Source organism: Chrysochloris asiatica, unplaced genomic scaffold (genome assembly GCF_000296735.1).
Source record: "Chrysochloris asiatica unplaced genomic scaffold, ChrAsi1.0 scaffold00035, whole genome shotgun sequence".
In the NCBI taxonomy this organism is placed as follows: Eukaryota; Metazoa; Chordata; class Mammalia; order Afrosoricida; family Chrysochloridae; genus Chrysochloris; species Chrysochloris asiatica.
Window position 1 is genome coordinate 16,031,721 of NW_006408553.1, and position 23,123 is coordinate 16,054,843.

General features: G+C 36.1%; 1 protein-coding gene across 1 annotated transcript in view; it reads right to left on the reverse strand.

Moving 5' to 3' along the window:
• The window catches only part of LOC102837799 (potassium channel subfamily U member 1-like), a 285,478-nt gene extending 263,503 nt beyond the window's left edge, over window positions 1–21,975 (reverse strand). Inside the window, 3 exon segments of the mRNA XM_006859999.1 lie at window positions 18,243–18,362; window positions 21,325–21,486; window positions 21,934–21,975. Of these exon segments, the coding sequence (XP_006860061.1) occupies window positions 18,243–18,362; window positions 21,325–21,486; window positions 21,934–21,975 (324 nt within the window).
• Window positions 21,976–23,123: the final 1,148 nt, after the last annotated feature.

The following is a 23,123-nucleotide window of genomic DNA, read 5'->3' on the forward strand; positions in this document are numbered from 1 at the left end:
GACCCCCAGCGAGATGGATTTGCAAAGTGGCAGCATCAATGGACTCAGGAATGGCAATAATTGTAAGGTTGGCTAACGACCAGGCAGTGTTTTCTTCTGTTGTGCATAGGATCGCTATGGGTTGGTGCCAACTGGATGGCACCTAACAACAACAATAACATGGTATCATTAGGAGCCCTGGTAGCTGGGATGTTAAAATCAAGGTCAGTATTTCAAAATCTACCAGTCATTCTGTGGAAAAAAGATTTAGCTTCCATAAATATTTACAGCCTCAGAAACCCTATATAGGGTCAGTATGAATTGCTACTGATTCCACAGCACACTACCACTACCACCAATGTATGTTGTCATTTAATGTGTAGTTATCTTTTATAACTTCTTGCTTGATTGTGCCTTTTATCATTAAGAAGTCTTCATTTTGTCACATCTGTTGTATTTTTTAGTTGTTGTTGGAATCTTTTAATATGTAGTATTTCACATGTGATAGTAGCTCATCTACTTTCTTTTAATTTTTTACTTCATTAGTGTGCCCTTGCCCAGCTCTCTTTGAATTATTGTACCTCTTATATGTAAGTCTTTTATAAATGTCACATAGCCAGAATTTTGATTTTTAAGTAATTTAAAGATCCTTTTCTTTCTTTATTTACTAGGGAAATTTAGCCATTCTGATTTATGGTAACCAGTTTCATTGTTCTTTATAATATTTAGAGATTGAGTTTGCTGCATAATATGTAATTATCAGTAGCTTAAACAAGTAAATGGGAGACCTACTTACAAAGGAGAGAATGAATATTGCGTACCTAGGAGCTCTGCCATAGTCTTTGTTCCTCATATTACCTAAAATGGAGAATTATATGGTGATGTGAGCTTTGAGTGTAGGATTTTGAGAGATGTGTATTTAAACATCTTCTGAGCATGTCATACTGGATAATTAAATTTTCATAATTGACATTAATTTATATTTAGAATGGGAATCATTATAAAAATATCCTTTAAAGTATGGTAAGGAGAATTGTATAATATATAATAACTGTTCAAATATATAATAACTGTTCAGTACACAGTAAGCAATGAACATACATTTGTATGTTTATTTCCTGCATATTCTGAGTTAAGTAATTCCATATTTAGTATAATAGCAGAAACACTGTTTTGTTGTTAGGTGCCATTGAGTTGGTACCAACTCATAGTGACCTTATGCACAACAGAAAGAAACACTATCCTGTCCTGTGGCAACTTCACAATTGTTGCTAACCTTGAGCCCATTGCTGCGAACCAGTCCCTCTAGTTAGAAAATCTTCCTCATTTTCACTGAACCTCCGCTGTACAAAACATGATGGTCTTCTCCAAGGACTTAGTTAATTAATAATGGAGTACTGAAACCAATTAGGGACAAATAATAAGAACACAATCTTTCTTTTAACCAAATCCTGACAGAAACCTAGACTAAGTACACTGGAAGTTTTTGGATTTCTTGTATTCCTATAATAGGAAAGGACAATAATTTTGTTTTGATATTTTAATGTTTTCTGACCTACATAACCTTCAAGTACATTATTTTCTTCTTCTTCTTGTTAGGTGCCATCGATTCGGTACCATCAAATAGCAATCCTATGCACAACAGAACAAAACACTGCCTGATCCTGGGCTAACCTCACAATTGTTGCTGTGCTTGAGCCCACTGTTGCTGCCACTTTGTCAGTCCATCTCGCTGGAGTCTTCCTTTTTTTCTCTGACCCTCCACCTTACCAAACATGATATCCTTCTCCAGAAACTGGTCCCTCCTGACAATATGTCTGAAGTATAAGAGATGAAGTTTGGCCAGCCTGGCTTCCAAGAAGCATTCTTGCTGCACTTCTTTCAATATGGATCTGTTTGTTTTTTTGGTCAGCCCATGGTACTTTCAATAATTACCTCCAACACCATAACTCAAATGTAGCAATTCTTCTACAGTCTTCCTTATTCATTGTCCAGAAAAGGCAAGCCAATAATTAAAGACATGGAAATTATACAGACATATTGATGCTTATTTTTATTAAAGAGACAGACTAGGAAGAATGATCTGGTGATTTGTTTTCTATAACAAGTCAGTGAAAAACCCATTGAATCATAGTGGAATATTAATCTAGTGCTGAAAATGAGCTCTGTAGCTTGGAAGTCACTACAAGGTGTATGCAACAATGAACACAAACAAAATTATGGAGATGGCATAAGACCTGTAATTTTTTTTCTGTTGTATAGGTGGTTGACATGAGTCTGAATAGATTGCAACTAACAACAATAACATATATTAAAGAGATAATACATATTCTTTCAAAAGGCCATGAAATAGTAATAAAAATTGATTATGTATTAAGCAACAACAAATTTCTCCATAAATTCTGTAAAGTACAAATCATAAAAGCAGTGACATTCTTAGACAATAAATCTCTACCAAACTAGAAAAGATAGCAACTCTATATATAATTCCTGGGAAAATAAAAACATGCAAAATTCCTCTAAATAAATCATAAATCATATGAGAAATAAATATTTAAAATTTAAAGCTACCAGAAGTAAAGACAAATTAAGTATTAATAAAAATAAGAACATTACTTGTCAAAATCTATAAAAACAGCAAAAGGAAAAATTGGAGAAAATTTAATAAATCAAACCCAGTTTATTAAGAAAAGCAAAACAAATGGAAAAAAATTGTATACTGAAATTAGGAAGACTATAAGAAGATTGAATATGTACACACACACACATACACGCACATGTACTATATGCACTGTAGTGTTGTAAGAAAAGGGTTGGAACACAAGGTTGGTGGTTCAAACTTACCAATCTCATCTTGGAAACTATATACAGGGTGGCTATGAGTTGAAACTAACACCGTAACACTTAACAACAACAACATATGCACTGTGATAGTCAAGGTTTTGTGTCAAGTTAGCTGGGTCAAGATTCTCAGTGATTTAACAATTAAGAAGTAGGTATCACTTCCATTACCACTCATCTGTCAATTTGTCATACTGTGGTAGCTGATGTGTTGCTGTGATGCTGAAAGCTATACCACAGATACTTTAAATCCTAGCAAGGTCACCATTGTGGGCAGGTTTCATTGGAGCTTCTAGACTTAGACAGACTAGGAAGAAAGAGAGAACTTCTTCTGAATGTTTACCTACTGAAAACTTCATGAACAGGAGTGGAATGTTGACAAATATAATGACAGGAGATGAAAACGTTATGGCTAGCAGAAAAATGTTGTCAGATATAATGCCGGAAGATGAATTACTCAGGTTGGCAGGCACTTAAAATATGAGTAAGGAAGAGTTGCTTCCTCAAAGTAGAGTTGACTATAATGACATGAATGGAACAAAGCTTTCTGCACCCTCAGTTGTTGATGGGACACAACATAAAATGAGGAGAAACAGTTGCAAATATTCATTAATATTCAGAACATGGAATGTATAAAGTATGAATCTAGGAAAACTGGAAGTCATCAAAAATGAAATACATCAAAAATGAAATCAACTAGTTTTCAGCCATTTTGAATCAATAGATCATATGATTTACTACACCTGAAATGACAAACTCAAGAGTAATGGTGTTGCATTCATCATACAAAAAATAAAAAATTGAAAGTCTTGAAGTACAATGCTATGATAGGATATTGTCCATATATCTATAAAGAAGATCAGTTAATATCACTATTATTCAAATTTATGCTCCAACCACTAAATCCAGTGATGATGAAATTGAAGAATTCTACTAACTTCTTCAAGAAGCTCTGGTAGCTTAGTGGTTACGAATAGGGCTGTGAACCTTAAGGCCAGCAGTTCGAAACTACCAGCCGCTCCGCGGGAGAAAGATGAGGCTTTCTACTCCCGTAAGGATTTACACCCTCGGAAACCCTGTACAGGGTCGCTATGGGTCGGAACTGACTCGACGGCACTTAACAACAACAACAACAACCAACTTCTTCAGTCTGAAATTGATCAAACAAGCAATTAAGATGCATTGATAATTTCTGGTGATTGGAATGTGAAGATTGGAAACAAAGAAGGATCAGTAGTTGGAAAATAATGTACTTGGTGATAGAATGATACTGGAGATCACATGCTATAATTTTGCAAGACCAATGACTTATTCATTGCAAATACCTTTTTTGAAGAGCATTAAATGTACGTATACACATGGGTCTCAGCAGATGGAACCTATAGTCAAACTGACTACAAGTATGGGAAAAGATGGTGGAGAAGCTCAGTATCATCAGTCAAAATAAGGCCAGGGACAGACTGTGGAACAGACCTTCAAGTACGGCTCATATACAAATTAAGGCAGAAGTTGAAGTAAATTAAAACAAGTTCATAAGAGTCAAAATATGACCTTGAATATATCACACCTGGAATTAGAGACCATCCAAAGAACAGATTTGATGCATTAGACAGTAATGACTGAAGACCAGTAGGGTTGTGGGATGACATCCAGAATATCAGACTGAAAGAAGACAAAAGGTCATTAAAAAGTCAGGAAAGAAAGAAAAGACCAAAATGGATGTCATAAGAGACTCTGACACTTGCTCTTGAACTTAGAGAAGCTAAAGTAAATGGAAGAAATGAGGAAATATAAGAGCAGAATAGAGAATTTAAAAAAGCAGCTCAAGAAGACAAAGTAAACTATTATAGTCAAATGTGTTAAGACCTGGAGTTAAAAAATCAAAAGGGAAGAATGCTTAGCATTTCTCAAGCTAAAAAACTGAAGAAAAAATTCATCTTTTGAGTTGCAACACCGAAGGATTCTATGAGAAGAATTTGCCACCAGTATGTCACTTTGCTGTACTGTGGTGGGCTTGTGTGTTTCTGGAAGCAATGCCAAGGGGTAGCTTAAATATCATTAGGGTCATCCATGATGGACAGGTTTCAACTGAACTTTCAGACTAAGATTAAGAAAAGGAGAGGCAGACTACTTTGGAATGTTTAGCCACTGACAACCTTGTGAATATCAATGGAACATTGTCAAATATAGTGCAGGAAGATGAACCCCTCAGATTGACAGGCACTCACAATGCAACTGGGGAAGAAGAGGTGTCTTCTCAAAGTAGCATTTACCATGATGCTGGGAATGGATCTTCATTTGCTGATGGAACACAACTAAGAATGAGGAGAAACAGCTTCAAACATCCATCTATTAATAATCAGAGCATGGAATGTATGAAGTATTAATCTAGGAAAATTGGAAGTTGTTAAAAATGAAATGGAATGCACAAAGATCGATATCCTAGGCACTGATGTTGTTGTTAGATGCTGCCTTATCAGTTTCAACTCATAGCCATCCTAAGCACAACAGAAGGAAACACGCGTGGTCTTGTGCCATCCTCATGAGTTCATTGCTGCTGCCATTGTTCCAATAACATCTTGTTGGGGGTCTTCCTCTTTTTCCTGATGCTTGACTTTACCACACATGATGTATTTTTCTAGGAACTGGTCCCTCACTGATCAGAGGAAGTGAGCTGAGATGGATTGGTTTGAATCTGACAATCATATAGTTTACTATGCTGGGAATGACAAATTCAAGAGAAATGGTATAGTATTCATTAAAAAAGAACATTTCAAGATCTATCTTGAAATACAATGCTGTCTGCAATAGGATAATATCTATACGCCTATAAGAAAATATCACTATTATTCAAATTTACCACCACTAAAGCAAGTGGAGTCCTGGTGTGGCACTGTGGGTTAATGCGCTGGACCGCAAAGTGGGTCTGAACCACAAGGTTGGTATTTCAAGCTCACCAGCCGCTCCTCAGAAACCTTATGCATGGTCATTATGGGTCGAAACTGACTCGACTGCACTTAACAACAAGGCCAGTGAAGATGAAATTGAAGAATTTTACCTACTTCTTCAGTGTGAAATTGATCAAACATGTAATCAAGATGTATTGATAGTTACTGGTGATTGGAATGAAATGTTGGAAACAAAGAAGGTTCTTGCTGTTCTTAAGTGCTGTTGAGTTGGTTCAGCTTATGGAAAATATGTTCTTGGTGACAGAAATTATATTGGATATCGTATGATAGAATTTTATAAGACCAATTATTTATTCATTGTGAATACCTTTTCAAAATAACATAAAAAGCAATGATACACATGGATCTCACCAGATGGAGTACATAGGAATCAAAATGACTATATTTATGGGAAGAGATGGTGGAAAAGCTCAATATCATCAGCCAAAAGAAGGCCAGTGGCAAATTGTGACAATAATGATCAAATGTTCTTATGCAAGTTCAGGCTGAAGCAGAAGAAAATTAAAACAAGTCCATGGCAGCCAAAATATGATCTTGAACAAGTTGTTGTTGTTAAGTGTCATTGAGTGAGTTCTGACTCATAGAAACCCAGTACAGGGCTTCCTAAGAGTACCTGGTGAATTTAACACCTACCTTGTGTTTCAAACCGACCTTGAGGTTCAGTACTTATCCTATAGATCCACAACAGGATATATCACACCTGAATTTAGAGACCATCTCAAGAACAGATTTCATTTAATAGACACTGATGTGACATTGTGGGTTAATGCACCAAACTTCAAAGACATTTGAATTGCAAGGATGGCAGTTCAAGCTCACGAGCTGCTTCTTGGAAACCCTATACAGGGTCTCTATGCGTCGGAACTGACTTGATGGCACTTAACAACAACAACTGAATGCCAGAAGAGCTGCAGGATGACATAAAAAACATAATTCAGAAGAAAGCAAAAGGTCATTAAAAATAAAGGAAAGAAAGAAAAGAACAAAATGGAGGTCAGAAGAAACTCTGAAGCTTGCTCTCCAGTGTAGAGATGCTAAAGTGAAAGGAAGAAATAAGAACATAAAAGAGTAGTTTAACAAAAAATTTTCAAAGGGCAGCTTGAGAAGACAAAGAAAAGCATTATACTGACATTTTTTTTTTTTTTTTTTTAGGAAAGCAAAAGGGAAGAATGCATTCAGCATTTCTTAAAATGAAAGAACTGAAGGAAAAATTCGAACCTCAACTTGTAATATTGAAGGACTTCATGAGCAAAATATTGAATGGTGCAGAAAGCATCAAAAGAAGATGGAAGAAATATACAAAGTCACTGTGCCAAAAATAAGTGGTCAATGTTCAACCATTTTGAGAGGTAACGTATGATCACAAATCCCTGGAAATGAAGGAAGAAGTTCAAGCTGCAGTGAACGCACTGGCCAAAAACCAGCCTCCAAGAACTGACAGAATATTAAATATCTTTCAACAAACTGATGAAGCATTGGAGGCACTCATCTATGCCAAGAAATTTGGAAGACAGTTTCCTGGCCAAACAATTGGCAGAGATTCATATTTGTGCCCATTCCAAGAGAGGTGATCCAACAGAATGTGAAAATCAGTGAACGTTATCAGTAATATCACATGCAATAAAATTTTTCTGAAAAGAAGTGAAAAATGGTTGCAATAATATATTGACAGAGAACTGCCAGAAATTCAATCCAGACTGAGAAGAGGACATGGAACTAGAGATATCATTGCTGACATCAGATGGATGAAAGCAAAGAATACCATAAAGATGTTTGTGCTTTATTGACTATGCAAAGCATATTGACTGTGTGAATCATGATGAGCTATAGATAACATTGTGAAGAATGGGTGTTCTAGAACACATGACTGTGTTCATGAGGAACCCATACCTAGACCAAGAGACAGTGGTTTGAAACAGACTGGGAATACTGAAAGGTTTATAATCAGGAAAGGTGTGCACCAGGGTTTTATTCTTTCACTATACTTACTCAATTTGTATACTGAGCAAACAATCCAAAAAGCTGTATACTAAGACAGTCGCATCAGGATTGGAGGAAAACTCATTAATAACCTGTGATATACAAATGATACAACCTTACTTGTTAAAAGCTAAGAGTACTCAAAATGCTTACTGATGAAGCTCAAAAACATCAGTATTCAGTATGAATTGTACCTCAATGCTAAGAAAACAAAAATCTTTATAAGTGGAGCAGTAAACTACATCATGATAAATAGAAATTATACTGAAGTTGTCAAAGACTTCATTTTGTTTGGATTTACAATCAACACTCATGCAAATGTTGTTGTTGTTGTTAGGTGCCTTAGAATTGGTAATGTCTCATAGCAACCTTATGTGCAACAGAAAGAAACATAGCCTTGTCTTGTGCCAACCTCACAATTGTTGCTCACACTTGAACCCACTGCTGCTGCCAATGTGCCAATCCATCTCACAGGGGATCTTCTTTTACATTGACCTTCTTTACAAAGTATGGTCTTCTCCAGGGACTAGTCCTTCATGATAATGGTCTGAAGTATGAGAGATGAAGTCTAGCCATCCTGGCTTCTAAGGAGCATTTTGACTGTCCTCCCAACATAGATTTGTTTGTTCTTTTGATGGTCTGTTGTACTTTTAATATTCTCCTCCAACACCATAACACAAATGCATCAGTAATCCTATTGTCTCCTTTATTCATTGTTCAAATTTCACCTGCATATGAGGTTATTGAAAATAACCATGGCTTGGGTCAGATGCACCTGACATTTTTGTTCTTCAACACTTTAAAAAGGTCTTGTACAGCAGATTTGTCTAATGCAATATGCTGTTTGATTTCGTGACGGATGCTTCCATGAGTGTTGATGGTTGAGATGATCAAAATGAAGTCTTTGACAAATTTAAGCTTTTCTCAATTATATAGATGCTTTTTATTGGTCCAGTGGTGAGGATTTTTGTTATCTTTACATTGAGATGCAACCCATACCGAAGGTTGTGGTCTTTGATCTTCATCAGCAAGTATTTTAAATTTTCTTTGCATTTATTTGCAAAATCTGTTCTTGAGATGATCTCTAAGTTCAAGTGGGATATGTTGAAAAGTCATATTTTGGTTCTCATAGACTTGTTTTAATTTTCCTCAGTTTAAGCTGAACTTACATATGAGCAATCAATGGTCTGTTCCAGTCTGCCCCTGGCCTTGTTTTGGCTGGTGATATAGCGCTGTTCCACCATGTCTTTCCACAAGTGTAGTCAATTTGATTTCTGTGTTTTCCATATCATGAGGTTCATGTGTATAGTCATCTTTTATCTTGTTTTAAAAAAAGGATTTGTAGTGAACAAGTGCTTGGTCTTGAAAAATTCTATCATGCAATCTCCAGCATTCGCATCTATATGAGGTTATTGAAAATACCGTGACTTGGGTCAGGCACACCTTAGTCCTCAAGCTGACATCTTTGCTGTTCAACACTTTAAAAAGTTTCTGTGCAGCAGATTTGCCTAATGCAATATGTCGTCTGATTTCTTGACTGCTGCTTCTGTGAGTGTTGATAGTTGATCCAAGAAGAATGAAGTCCTTGACAACTTCAATCTTTTCTCCATTGATAAGAATGTTGTTTATTGGTCCACTGGTGAGGATTTTTGTGTTCTTGATATTGAGATGTAATCTATACCAAAGGCTGTGCTCTTCGATATTCATCAGTAAATGTTTCAAGTCCTCTTCACTTTCAGCAAGCAAGATTGTATCATCTGCATATCGCAGGTTGCTATTGAGTCTTTCTCCAATCCTGATGCCACATTTTTCTTCATAGAATCCAGCTTGTCATATTATTTGCTCAGCATACAGGTTGAATAAGTATGATGAAAGAACACAACCTTGTCGCACACCTTTTCCAATTTTAAAACATCCAATGTTCCCATGCCCTATTGAACAATTGCTTCTTGGTCCAGGTACAGATTCCTCATAAGTACAATGAAGTGTTCTGGAATACTCATACTTCTCAATATTGTCCATAGCTTGTCATGATCCACACAATCGAAAACCTTTGCATAGTCAATAAAGCATAGGTAAACATCTTTCTGATATACTCTGCTTTCAGCCAAGATCTATTGGACATCAGCAATGATATCTCTCGTTCCACAGCCTCTTCTGAATCCAGCTTGAACCTCTGAATGTTCTCTGTCAATGTATGATTGTAGCTCTTTCTGTATTACCTTTAGCAAAACTTTACTCGTTTGAGATATCAGAGAGATTGTCCGATGATTTCTGCATTCCGTTGGGTCACCTCTCTTTGGAATGGGCACAAATATGGATCTCTTCTAGTCAGTCGGCCAGATAGTTGTCTTCCTAATTTCTAGGCAGAGATGAGTGAGTGCCTCCTGTGCTGCTTCACTTTCTTGAAAGATTTCAAATTTTATTCCATCAATTCCTGGTGCCTTGTTCTTTGCCAATTCCTTCAATGCACCTTGGACTTCCTCCCTGAGTATCATTGACTCTTAATCATATGGAACCTCTTGAAATGGTTGAACATTAATCATTTCTTTTTCATGGAAGGATGTGTATTCCTTCCATCTCTTGATGCATTCTGCATCATTCAATACTTTTTGAATTATTTTGAACCGTTACACATTAGAGAGAGGCAAATTAAAACAACAAAGAGATATCATCTCACTCTAGCATTAAAGTAAAATTCAAAAACACAGAAAACTACAAATATTGGCAAAGGTGTGGAGGGACTGGGCCCCTCCTACACTGCTGGTAGGAGTGTAAAATGGTGCAATCATTGTGGAAAATGATATGGTGCTTCTTCAAAAAGTTGGAAATAGAAATACTGTCGGACTCCGCAATCACTGTACTTGGTATGCTGTTGTTGTTAGGTGTCATGGAGTCGGTACTGACCCATAGCTACCTTATGCACAGCAGAATGAAACACTGTCCGATCCTGGGCCAATCTCACTACCATTGCCATGCTTGACTCCATCGGTGTTACCACTTGGCCACTATTCCCAGAAATAATACCTTCTCTTCTACTTGGAACCTAGAACTCGATGATTGTGAGCCATTTTCTTGATGTAAACTTATTTGTATGTGTATATACACAAATACTTATATATGTTTCACTGGTTTTGCTTAACTAGAAGACCCAGGAATGGGAGGGAAGGGAGAATAATTCATTGGCTGGAGGGAAGGGAGAGTAATTTATTGGCTAGAGGGTAGACAAATATATTGGCTAGAGGGTATACAAGAAGAGGGAGTTTGGCAGAAGAATGATAAAGACAAATGAAGACACAGGGAGGAAAGCAGGGTATAAAGGTATTGAGGTAAATGCTATCATATACACCACCCTGAAACAACAGTCCTGCAGGTAGACACATTGACAGATACACTAAACAGGTATGAGAAAGAGAGAGGGAGTATATCCACAAGTATATAAGGATTTGACAGAGGAAATTTATGCATGGATATTTCCTTTGCTGCAAAAACACCTATGAATGTGATGGAGCATGGGCGTGGTGGTAGTGGTGTGCCAATGAATCGGTTCTGATTCATATCAACCCTGTATAGGGTTTCTGAGGGTGTAAATCTTTACTGGAGCAGGAAATTTCATCTTTCTCTCAAGGAGCAACTGGCAGTTTCAAATCTGACCTTGCTGCTAGCAGTACATCTCATAATACACCATGTTACCAGGTATCTTAGTGGTGGAGCATGTTGTTGTTGTTGTTAAGTGCCGTCGAGTCGGTTCCGACCCATAGCGACCCATAGGGTTTCCAAGGGTGTAAATCTTTACGAGAGTAGAAAGCCTCATCTTCCTCCCGCGGAGCGGCTGGTAGTTTCAAACCGCTGACCTTAAGGTTCGCAGCCCGATTCGTAACCACTACGCTACCAGAGCTCCAGTGGTGGAGCATACAGGGGACAAAAGGAAGAAAACTTCTTAGATGTTATCAAACATCTTTAGGCAATGAGGACTGTAGACTGTAGACTACAGTCTGGGGGAACAACATTTTCAATTTCACAAAGACAGTGTTCTATATCCTACTTTGGTATGTAGCTACTGGGATCTTAAAAGCTCATAAGAAGCCACCAAAGGTTCAACTGTTGGTCACTCCATGTGCAGAAGAAAGAAGAGTGATGAAAGTTTGAAGATTCTTAGAATCAACTAGTCCAATGGATCAATGGAACATGTGAGCATCAATCCTCACAACTCTGAGCCTGGGAAGAACAAGATTGTGCCTGGCTACCACTACCAACTATTCTTAATTGGATATTAGAGGGTCCGAGATAGAGTGGAAGAAAATGTGAAACAAAACTCAGAATTATATATGTATAACAACAACAACAACAACAAAAATACAACAACATAAAACAAGACTGGATTTACATGTTAAAAAAAAGATTGGTGGAACTTGAGATTACAGTCCTCACTCACCCTTCAGGTCTAAAACAAAACTTACCCTCATGGTCCAATTTTTAGCCAAGTAGTAGATGGACATATAGAGGGGACAACCACACTGGTAAGGTATGTTCACTGTGTAAATGGTAAACGACTCAAGATCAAAAGGGCAACAGCTACCTAAAGATAAAGTTGAGAAGGATTGGGAAAAAGGGTAGGAGGGAAATAAGAACCAAAGAGGTGGGAAAACTGTCATTACATGGAGGGGATTGCAATCATTGAGACAAAAAAAGGATATGATATATTGAATGTAAAACTGATGATCTTCTCCGTAAACCTTCGCTCAATTCATAATAAAAATTTCAAAAACACACACAAAACACAAGGAGGCACATGGTCCTTCATGATAGGGGAAGAAGGGTGTAAATTAGAAGTAGAAAGAGGGAAAATATTCCCTCTAACCAAAGGTGAAGTTTAATCTGATGTCAGTGAGGAAGATATTCAAACCTAATAGCTCCTTTTCATTGGAAAACATCATGTGACTTTGAAAAACAAAAATAATTTCAAACTAAGGTGATTATATTATTTGCTATATTATTATCTGAATATGTAATTTACAAAATTATTATTATATACTTAAATTTTTATTTTAAGGTTTTTATTGTGAATTTGGTGAAGGTTTCATAGATCACCAATTTTACATTCAACAATTCATACACCATTTGTTTCATCTTATTGATTGTAATCACCTCAGTAACATTAGTCATCCCACTTACTCCCTATATTTCTTATTTCTGTTCTGAAATTATTTCCTAACCCTTTCTGAATTTTGTCCTTTGGTAATTAATGCTGCCCTTTTGATCTTAAATGGTTGATTATTCTGTTATTTTTTTCCATATATATCTGTCTATTATTTGGCTGAAAATCCACCCACAAGGGTAAGTTCATTTCCACATCTAAATGGTAACTATGGGATAGTCTCTAGTGATTTCACCACTCTCTACTCAACAAATTAGCCTGTCTGTTTTATAATTTTGAATTTTGTTCCACATTCTTCTCTTACTCTACCCAGGACCTTCTAATGAGATCCATTTTAGAGCAATTTGTAGTGGTAGTGAGGAACTATCTAGTTCCTTTGGTCTCAGGGTTGTGGAGACTGATGTTTGTGTGGTCCATTAGTCCACTGGACTAATTGTTTACAAATGTCTGGAATATCAATTCTTCACATTGTTTGTCATGATCTACATAGTTGAAAGGCTTAGAATACTCAACAAAACATCTTTCCTTTTTCTCTTGTTTCAGCCAGATTCATCTGCCATCAGCAATGATATCGCTTGTTCTGTGTCCTCTTCTTTGCCAAGCTTGGATTATTTCCCAAACATTACTGAATGGATTCAACATTGGAAACAGTCACTCGTCTATGCCAAAAAATTTGGAAGAGCTGACAAACCAATGGAATTGTGTGTTCATTTAAAAGAACTTGTTAACACACTTTTCTTTATATTACAGGGGGGTAAAATTTTGCTAAAGATAATTTTTAAAATGATTATAGCTCCACAAAAGGACTCATGGCATGGCATTGTAGTATTAGCATTGGACTGTGAACCACAAGTTCAGTGGTTCTAACCCACTAGCTGCTCCTTGGAAACCTTTTACTGCATCACTGTTAGTTAGAATCGACTGGATGGTACTTCAAAACAACAACAACTCCCCCAAAAAAGTATTAAGTCATGTAGTCTGTTGATTTTTTCTTGTTCTTCTTTTTTGGCTTACTATCTTTGTTGGTGTTTATATAGACTTTCTACATTAATTGAAATAAAACAAAACAAAACCTAAATGCTAGCTTCCTTTAATTTTCTATATGAGCCAGAGTTGTTGGCATTAGATATAACCACTCTTAACAGTTACTTTGTTGAGTGCGGTTGAGTTGGTTCCGACTCACTGCAAACCTGAATAGGGTTGAGGAGTAGCTGGTGAGGTTGAACTGCAGTGGAAACTGACCTTGCAGTCTAGCATATTAACTCGCAGCACCACACCAGGACTCCTTGACAGACCTCGTAGGTTGTACCCTTAAATTATCTAGGGAGAAGGAATGAGAGATGGTGGTGACAACTTTTCTATTTCTATTAGATATTTGGTCAGTTCAAGTTGTCTTTCTTTCAAGGTCAGATTTGATCATTTATATGTACTAAGCTCTGGTAGCGTAGTGGTTATGAATTGGGCTGTGAACCTTAAGGTCAACTGTTTGAAACTACTAGCTGTTCTACAGGAGAAAGATGATGTTTTCTACTCTAGGTAAAGATTTACAGCCTCGGGAACCCTGTACAGGGTCGCTATGAAGCGACTCTACGGCACATCACCACCACCACCAAGGATTCCTGGTGTGGCGCTGTGGATTAATGTGCTTGACTGCAAGGTCGCTTTGAACAGAACGGTTGTTCAAGCTTACCAGCTGCTTCTTGGAAACTCTATACAGGGTTGCTATGATCGGAATCGACTTGACAGCACTCAACAACAAAGGAGACTTGGTTCAAGCTCACCAGCTGATCCTTGGAAACCCTATACAGTGTCGCTATGAGTGAGAAGCGACTCGACAGCTCTTGACAACAAGGACAACAAGCAATCATTCAGCTTTTCTATTTAACTATATATACTTCTTTTTGTTTCCTTTGTATCTGTACTTATTTTTTTTCATTCTAATGCCTTATTTTTTATAATTTTTCTTGCTTAGTCCAGTCAATAATTTCCCAAAGTGTTTAAAAGAATCCCCCATTTTATAATTCATTAATTTCCAACTCTAACTTTGTTAATTTATTGTGCTATATTTAACCTGTTTCCTTTCTCTATCTGTTTGAGTTTGATACCTAATTTATTTTAATTGTTTCCTATTTACAAAAAGCACATGTTTAACTCAGAGAAGCTATGGTCTTAATCCATAAGTAAAGGAATATGTGGTATTTTAATACCTTTACACTACATATGTTTTGTAATTTGTATTTTGATTTCTCTTTGAATCGAAGCATTTAAGAGAGAAACATTTAAAATATTTTAGATGTGGATTTTTTGTTGATGTTCTATTATCTTCTGGGTTTGGTTATTAATTTCTCACTTGACTACTTTGAGTTCAGTTATCTGTGTATATTTTATATGTTGGGATTGATTTGGTGGTCTAATAACATGATGAAATTTTACAAATAGTCTATTTACACTTACAAATTTAGATTTTGTTTCCAGAATATGGAACTTGCTTATTTTAATCACTTCATCTTATTAATCAAGCTGTTTGGGTTTTCTTTGTGCTCATTATTTTTATTTTTTATTTAGTTTATCTTGATCTGAGATAGGTGAACCTTTTACTAACCATGTGGTAAGTATTTTTTCTATTTCTACTTTTATTTCTTATGGGTTTTTATGTGTTATCTTAAATTTTTCAAGTAGCAATACTCATTACAGCTTGACTGAAATTTGTTACATATATTAATATGAAGGCTAGATTATTTCATGTAATGTTGTTGAGTGCAAAGTCAATTCTCATTTAATATTATTTTCCCTGAATTTAAATTTGTCTAATTTTCAAATGATGCTCTCAATTTTTATTCCATTTGCTTGAATGACCTTTGATGATTGAAAATTTTTTATTTTCACTCTATACTGCCTTTTGAATTTTAAAAGCTAACCAGACCCTGTCAAACTCATGATTAAAATCACTCAATGACTTCCCTTAGTATTGTTGTTGTTGTTATGTGCCATGGAGTCGGTTCTGACTCATAGTGACCCTGTACAGGGTTTCCAAGGCTGCACATCTTTACAGGAACAGAAAGCCTCATTTTTCTCCCGTGGAACAGCTGGTTTCGAACTGCTTACCTTGAGGCTCGCAACTCAATTCGTAACCACTACGCTACCGGAGCTCCTTTCCCTTAGTTATTCCACAAGAATATAGTTATTTCACTAGAATAACCTAGCTCCTTACTCTTGAGTGCAAGGGTCGCACTATTCTCTAGTCTCTTCGAACTCCTAACTCTCCCCTGCTCTCCATGCCCTATAGGTATTTGCAGTAACCTGAGTTCTTTATCTCCACAAAGCTTTTCCAATATTTGGAACCCTGCTCCCTGCACTCTTTGGTTATTATATCATTCGGGTTCTTCACGTCTTGAATCAAATCTCATCTTTTCAGAGAGATCTTCTCTGATCCCCGGAGTTAACACTGCAAACGACACCCTCCTACCTGCAAACTCTTAAATATCAACTATGTTTCCCTCTTAGAATTTGTCTCTTCTGTATTATTTTTTATTTATGTGCATATTTATTAGAAACTCCCCTGTGGCTATCATCTACACCAGGCACATCAAGAAGGAAGTATAGAAGGAAAGAAGAAAATCTATGAGTCATTTTGTTGTCTTTTCATCCTTTCAAAAAAAATACTTGCTTGGGGGCACTTGAGAATCTCAAATATCTTACAATGCTAGAATATTTATTTTAATCTATCTTTTTCACACATTTCTTCTGGTGTTAGAGCACACTTAATTTATCATCAAAGTAGTTTTGGTTGGTATGTAATTGATGTGTACCCCTCCCTTTCCTCCTCTTTATAGAGCAATTTACCTTATTTATTTATGTGCATATTTATTATGCTGATATAACACATTACAACGCTACATGGATGTTATAAACTCATTTCTGCCACAACCAATGACCTCTAATACTTTATTCCAGATTTTATCCTTGCACAATCAAATATGAGTTGAACACTCAAAGGCATCTTAACAAAGACATTCTTAATATAGTCCGGGGGAATCACAGTATCTTTATCATACAGGTCATGCCCACAGGAACTTCAAGAGAAGAGATAAAAGTCTTAAAGGGCAGAAAAAGGCACATTCCTAGAAGATAGAAGAGTACCTGAAGTTTTAATGAAAATATTTGAAATTATATATTTGTAAGTCTTCAAAATTGATTGATGAACAGGCTGGCTGACAAGCATGGTTAAACATTCAACTCCAGCCTAAAAGTTGGTGGTTAAAGCCCACCCAGATTTGCCTTGGATGGTCACAGTTTTGCAAACTCTGTGGAACAGTTCAACTTTACACACATGGGTTTCTTCAGGAGTTAGAATCAACTCCACAGCACCAAACCAAAAATTACATGAAGAATTAAGTAACATGTACTAGAAAAGAAAAGAGCAATGACTTTAATAATTGTAAGATGCAAAAGCAGAGGATAATTTTGAGATCAAATACACCTACTTCCACCACACTACCATAGGATGGCAGCAAACCCCTAATTATAGTTCCCTTTTCTTTTATATTTCAAATCAAACTATATTACTTAAATAATAATCTGTGCAATATTTATTTGTGGGGCACCTGTTAGTTTTAGATAATGAAAATGCAAATTTTGCCCTGACATAGTCTTTTCTTTTAAGGAACACACACTGCACAGAAGGTGACAGGCACATGCCCAGATAATAGTCATAACATAGGGTAAGTGTTCAGTGACTTTTACAGAAGCATAGATGAGGAGTTCTTACCCTAATTTTGGGATAAGGTCAGATTTCTCTGAGCAGCTGATTACTGAACTGAGTTTTAATCAGCTCTAGCTATGGTAGTGTAGTGGTTACGAATCGTGTTGCTAACCTTAAGGTCAGCAGTTTGAAACTACCAGCCATTCCATGGGACAAAGATGAGGCTTTCTGCTCCCGTAAAGATTTACAGCCTTGAAAACCCTGTACAGGGTTGCTATGAGTTGGAACCAACTCCACGGCACATAACCACCACCACCACATGCAGAGTATCCATGTAAGTAAGTACAGGGGAACAAAATACACAAAACTTCTGCCCTAATAAAGATTGCCTTCTAGTGACAATAACTATATAATATCAGCTAATTATATTCACACTAAAGAAAAAACAAATCAGGGAAATGGGTGGAGAGTGGTTGAAATAGGATACGGAGTTTGGCAGTTAGTAAAACTTTAGCTGAGGTCACCAGGGGATAGCAGATGTTTATCTGGGAGACAAAATTATGTACATTGGCTGTAATCATACTTACAAAACTAACAAGGAACATTCACTTACCAGCACTTGCCCCACAAAAGTCTGTGCTGAAAGCAACATTTGTATCCGATCATGAAAGATTCCCTGGAAATGGTATCTTTTTAAACGCCTGCTGTTGATGCTTTTATTTCTGAGTAGTTCCTATAAGCAATAGAAATAAATTGAGAGAGTGAGCTGGATCTCAGAGAAAGAAATATCTCATTTGTGTAGATGGAGCTTCTTGCTGGGAAATTGCTCCACCTTATTCCATCCAAGGAAACTTGAAGTTGCTTATTCGATATTCCATAAAATAAAATTTACGGGGCTTGCATTTTACTGTGTGGCTTTGTAAGTCTGAATTCCATGGTTTTCATATTCATTGTGTTTTGCTCACGTGTTCTCAGCCCCAGACCCTTCAAATTGACATTATTGGACTAATCAGGGTTGAGAGCAGCATGCTGCCTTCTGCTCTGGGCATATGTGTCTTAACATTTTCTCTTAAAATGTAATGACCAAGAAAAAAGATAAATGGATTTTTACATGATAAGTTAAGCTTCTCTTTTGTTAAGGGAATAATAGAGAAGAAACAGTTGTAGTCGTTGTACATTGCATTTGATTCCTGATCTTTTATCATCAACTCCTGTAATTATAACTTTTTTATTAACTAACTTTACTTGTACATTTGAAATCTATAATAAATCCATGAGTTGACCTGATGATCCCCTTTAATATTATAGCAAAGAAAACCAAAGCAGTTCTACTCTGTAACACATAGGGTTACCATGATTTGGAAATTACTTGAGGACAGCAATGGGCCCTGATGTAGCACTGTAGAATAAGCATTGAAAGCTAACTGCAAGGTCAACAGTTCTAACCCAGTCACAACTGAAAACCTTACAAAGGGTTACTATAAGTCTGAACTGACTCAGTGGCACCAAATAATAACAACAACAACAAGACAACATAAAGAAAGCTGAGACAAAAGAAAATGCAATAAGGAAAGGCTGAGGCCCACTGGCTTCCACGTCTGTTGATAGTCTTGAATTGCCATAGAGAAAGACACAACCTAATTAACTAGGACTGATTAAGCTGAAACAAACTATCTGACTTTCAAAAAAGCTTATTTATTGTGAATGCAGGATTTTGAAAAGACTTAATTTTTTTTTACCCATATTTTGTGAAAGGTAAAATGGAAGTCTCATGAATTACTCATTGCTAGAGTTCATATTCTGATCAATGATTTGCTCTTTCGTATATATGACTCATCATGTACATTCCTGAGATGTCTGAAAATTGATTTTTTAAAATATTCAATATGACATTAATATGGAACACTCATTTTAATTTCATTACAAAATTGGAGGTGCTGTCTGTGGAGAAACATATTGGCCCTAAGATATAATAAAATTGCATTTATGAATGTAGTAAATCTCTTTAAAAATACACATGGGAAAGTTGTGTCTCCATGTAACTTTTAAGTAACTTTTTACAGTACCTAGATTTATATGACATTTTTGCATTTGATCAATTTTACTAAATAATATTATAACAATTTCAATTTAATTAAATGTCAAGTTATTAAAAATTCACTGAACTTCTACTATGCTCTTTAATATTTGAAAGCAAAACAGAGTAGCATTCTACTTGTTCAGACAACATTTCTTAACAATTTGTAATATCCGCTTGCTATTTGAACTTCAACTGTACTGAAGGGTAGACATGAATTACATCCAGAGTAAGAAATTAAAAAAAACACAACACACTAACAAATGTGACTAGAAAACTGTATTCTCATGTTTTTGTAATCATGCAAATGTAAGTAAAATGGGGAAGAAGACATATTTCTAGGAAAATAAAACTAAGGTGAATTACTAAATTCTACAAATTCAGCTTTACATGACAAAGAAGGGTAGAAATTGTGAGACATCTTCTCCACACCTCACTTACTGTGTATTTGATCAGACTTGTTATTAATACTCCAGAATCCTTCCTCAACTTTTATATTATTACTTAAAACCTTTATACTAGAAATAAAGATTAACATAGCATACTCATTTATCAATGAAATCTATGGGCCTCGATATTGGGTACTTTTAGAATACAGAAACCTGATTTCCATGTTGTGAATAATTTTAAGAGATAAGATTGTTATGAATTATAAATCCATAAATTGTGAATTATGCTATTTAAGATGAAACAAAGAAAAGACGGAGGATGGCATAGAATTTGATAGTATTTCATTCTGTTGTATATAAGGTCACCGTGAGGCAAAACCAACTTGATGGTTTCTAACAATAACAGCAGCATGTCAAGGTTTAGCATTAAAAGAAATGTTTTAAATAATTTTCAACATCAATTTTAATAAAACACAGGTAAAATGTGCTCTGCCGTAAAAATTACTATAATTTGTCCTAGAAAGAAACCAAATTTGGAAAACTAAAAGGGAGACAAATTGTCTCTGTACTCAGGATGTAAGAATGTTCTTTGCTTTCAACCACTGGTAATACAAGGGCCTTAGTGTAGTCCTTGAAAGTTTTATTTCAAGTTCTTAAACAAAGACTGATCTGGATAAGAGATCATTATTCTCATGCACCTGTGATTGGATAAACACATGCATGTGTGAGTAGGTATCTGTGTGTAGGCATGTGCAATCCAGTGTTTTGTGTTCACATGGTATTAGAAAAGCAGTGTATATATGCAGAGCATATATGCATCAAGCATGAAATATTTAGGGAAATGAAGTTAAAGTTAATGCCTTGTCTTTTTGTTCTCCCTTCTAGCACCTAACACAGTTATTATTTCAACACTCAAAATCGAGGGATGAACATAATGTTCATGGACATTATTTAGAACAATGACCTCCTCTTCCAGAGCTAACATTCATCACCATCCACTCAAGACACTGTTCCTCCAAATGGGAGTGTGACAAAGGAGGTTTGGGGCGTTCTTCAATAGAGGCCTGGAATCCTATTTACCATCCATGTAGTCTCAGACCTATTCCAGGGCTCCAAATCAGAACTGGCCCATGAAAATCAAGTGAAACCTAGATGGTTTTCTAAGCACAAACACATACCAAACCGGTCTCTGATCTGTATACAGAGGAATTCCAAATAAGGAAACTGACCCATAGAATTCTTCTTCCCTTGAAGTATCGATATTTTTTCAAGCCTGTAATGAGTATCCTGCAAAAGCATAAGATGAAGAGTCCACAGAAGAAGGTCACAAAGGAGGAGAGAGTAATAGCTAATTGGATCTCAAATGTACAGGCCATTTTTTGTTTTTCACTCTTTCCCAAATTTCCTTATGTGGCTTCACTCAGAATACAAGAAATGGAATGGTTGGGCTTTTATGATGTCATGACCACACGTAATGATTCCAGGAATTAAAGTTGATTACATTACAGTGTACTAATACCAGCTATAGCAACCCATAGTTCCAGGAATGAGTGTCTGCTAACTATAGCAGTGCTGAGTTATTAGCTTTCATATTAGTGAAGAATGGTAAAACTAGGGCCCACCACTTGGGAAATCAGAAGAGAGAATATCAGATCTGATTCTATTACTGCCTCTCTCTATGGCCTTATGGAAATAACATCCTTTGTGGCTATGTTCAAGGTCCCTGGGTGGCACTGAAGGTTTGTACTTTATAACTAATCTAAAGGTTGTCAAATCAAACCCACTTAGTAGCTCTGTGGAAGAAAACCTTGGTATTGATTGGCTTCCATAAAGATTACAGCCAAGAAAACCATAAGGGACAATTTTATTATGTCGTACATGGGGTTGCCATGACTTGGAATCAACTCAGTATCAACAAATTTGTGGTTTTGTTTTGTTTTGGTGGCTGTGTCTTTGTTTTATTCCGTCAAACAGTTTAAAACAACAGTCTAAGTGAAATGATTATCAATCATCTGTGTGCCAATGAGTTGTTGCTTCACTCACAACTTCAGTAATTTTGCAAGACAGACGAGAAAAGTATATTACATTTGAAAAACCTGTTAATCCCTTAAATAAGAAAGATACTCTATATATTGCTGATATTGAAGGAAGTGTGATGTTAGTAGTGGGGTTATAGGTTAATTGTAATTAGAGCCAATGAATCTATCTTCTTATCTCTTCTTTACAGGTCCCTCCCCTTGTTTTTATTCCTGCCCTGTGTGTAAACCTGCTGAGTCAGAGTTCAGAAGGAGAGTGATTTTCTTTCTCTGATGTTTTCAAAGGTATGAGAAATGTCAGTTGTAGCGGTGGCAGGCAAAATGTTAGAGACACTGGTGGCCTAATTCACCCCAGTTATTATGAAGATGACATGACATGAGGTGAGGACACCCAAGAGAAATTATGTTATCCTTTGGCGCCTGCCATGATTCTGTTCTGTGTGGAAGACGATTTCTAAAAGATAACTATAGCATTTTCTAGAACCGCTACCATGGTTGTGTTTACTTCCTTTAAGCTTACCTAAAATTTCCACAAAATCTGTTATGGGACTTTGGATTAACTAGATGGGACAATACTGTATGAACTATTGTCTAGGAGTTAAAAGTCTTGAGTTTTAACACGAATCCTTCTATAAAACAATTATGTGATATATAAATGCCTTTCATAGTACTGTGTTGAAGATTTTCACGAAAGTTTCTGTTGAGTAGATTTCTGCTTATGGCAAATTCAAGAATTTTATAATATTTTATTGAGTTGTTGGTGAAAGTTTGCACAGCAGGTTAGGTTCCCATTCGACAATTTTCACTAAGTTGTTCAGTAACATTTATCACAGTGTGTCAACATTCTCTTTAATTGTGTTTTGTATGTTCTATTTCCACTACTCCAGTTTTCCTTCTTTTTCTTCTCATCTTTGCTTTTAAGTAATTGTTGATTTTTTGGTTTCAGAACCATGTTTTTAAATAGAGCATGAATTTTATAAGTAATATCCTTA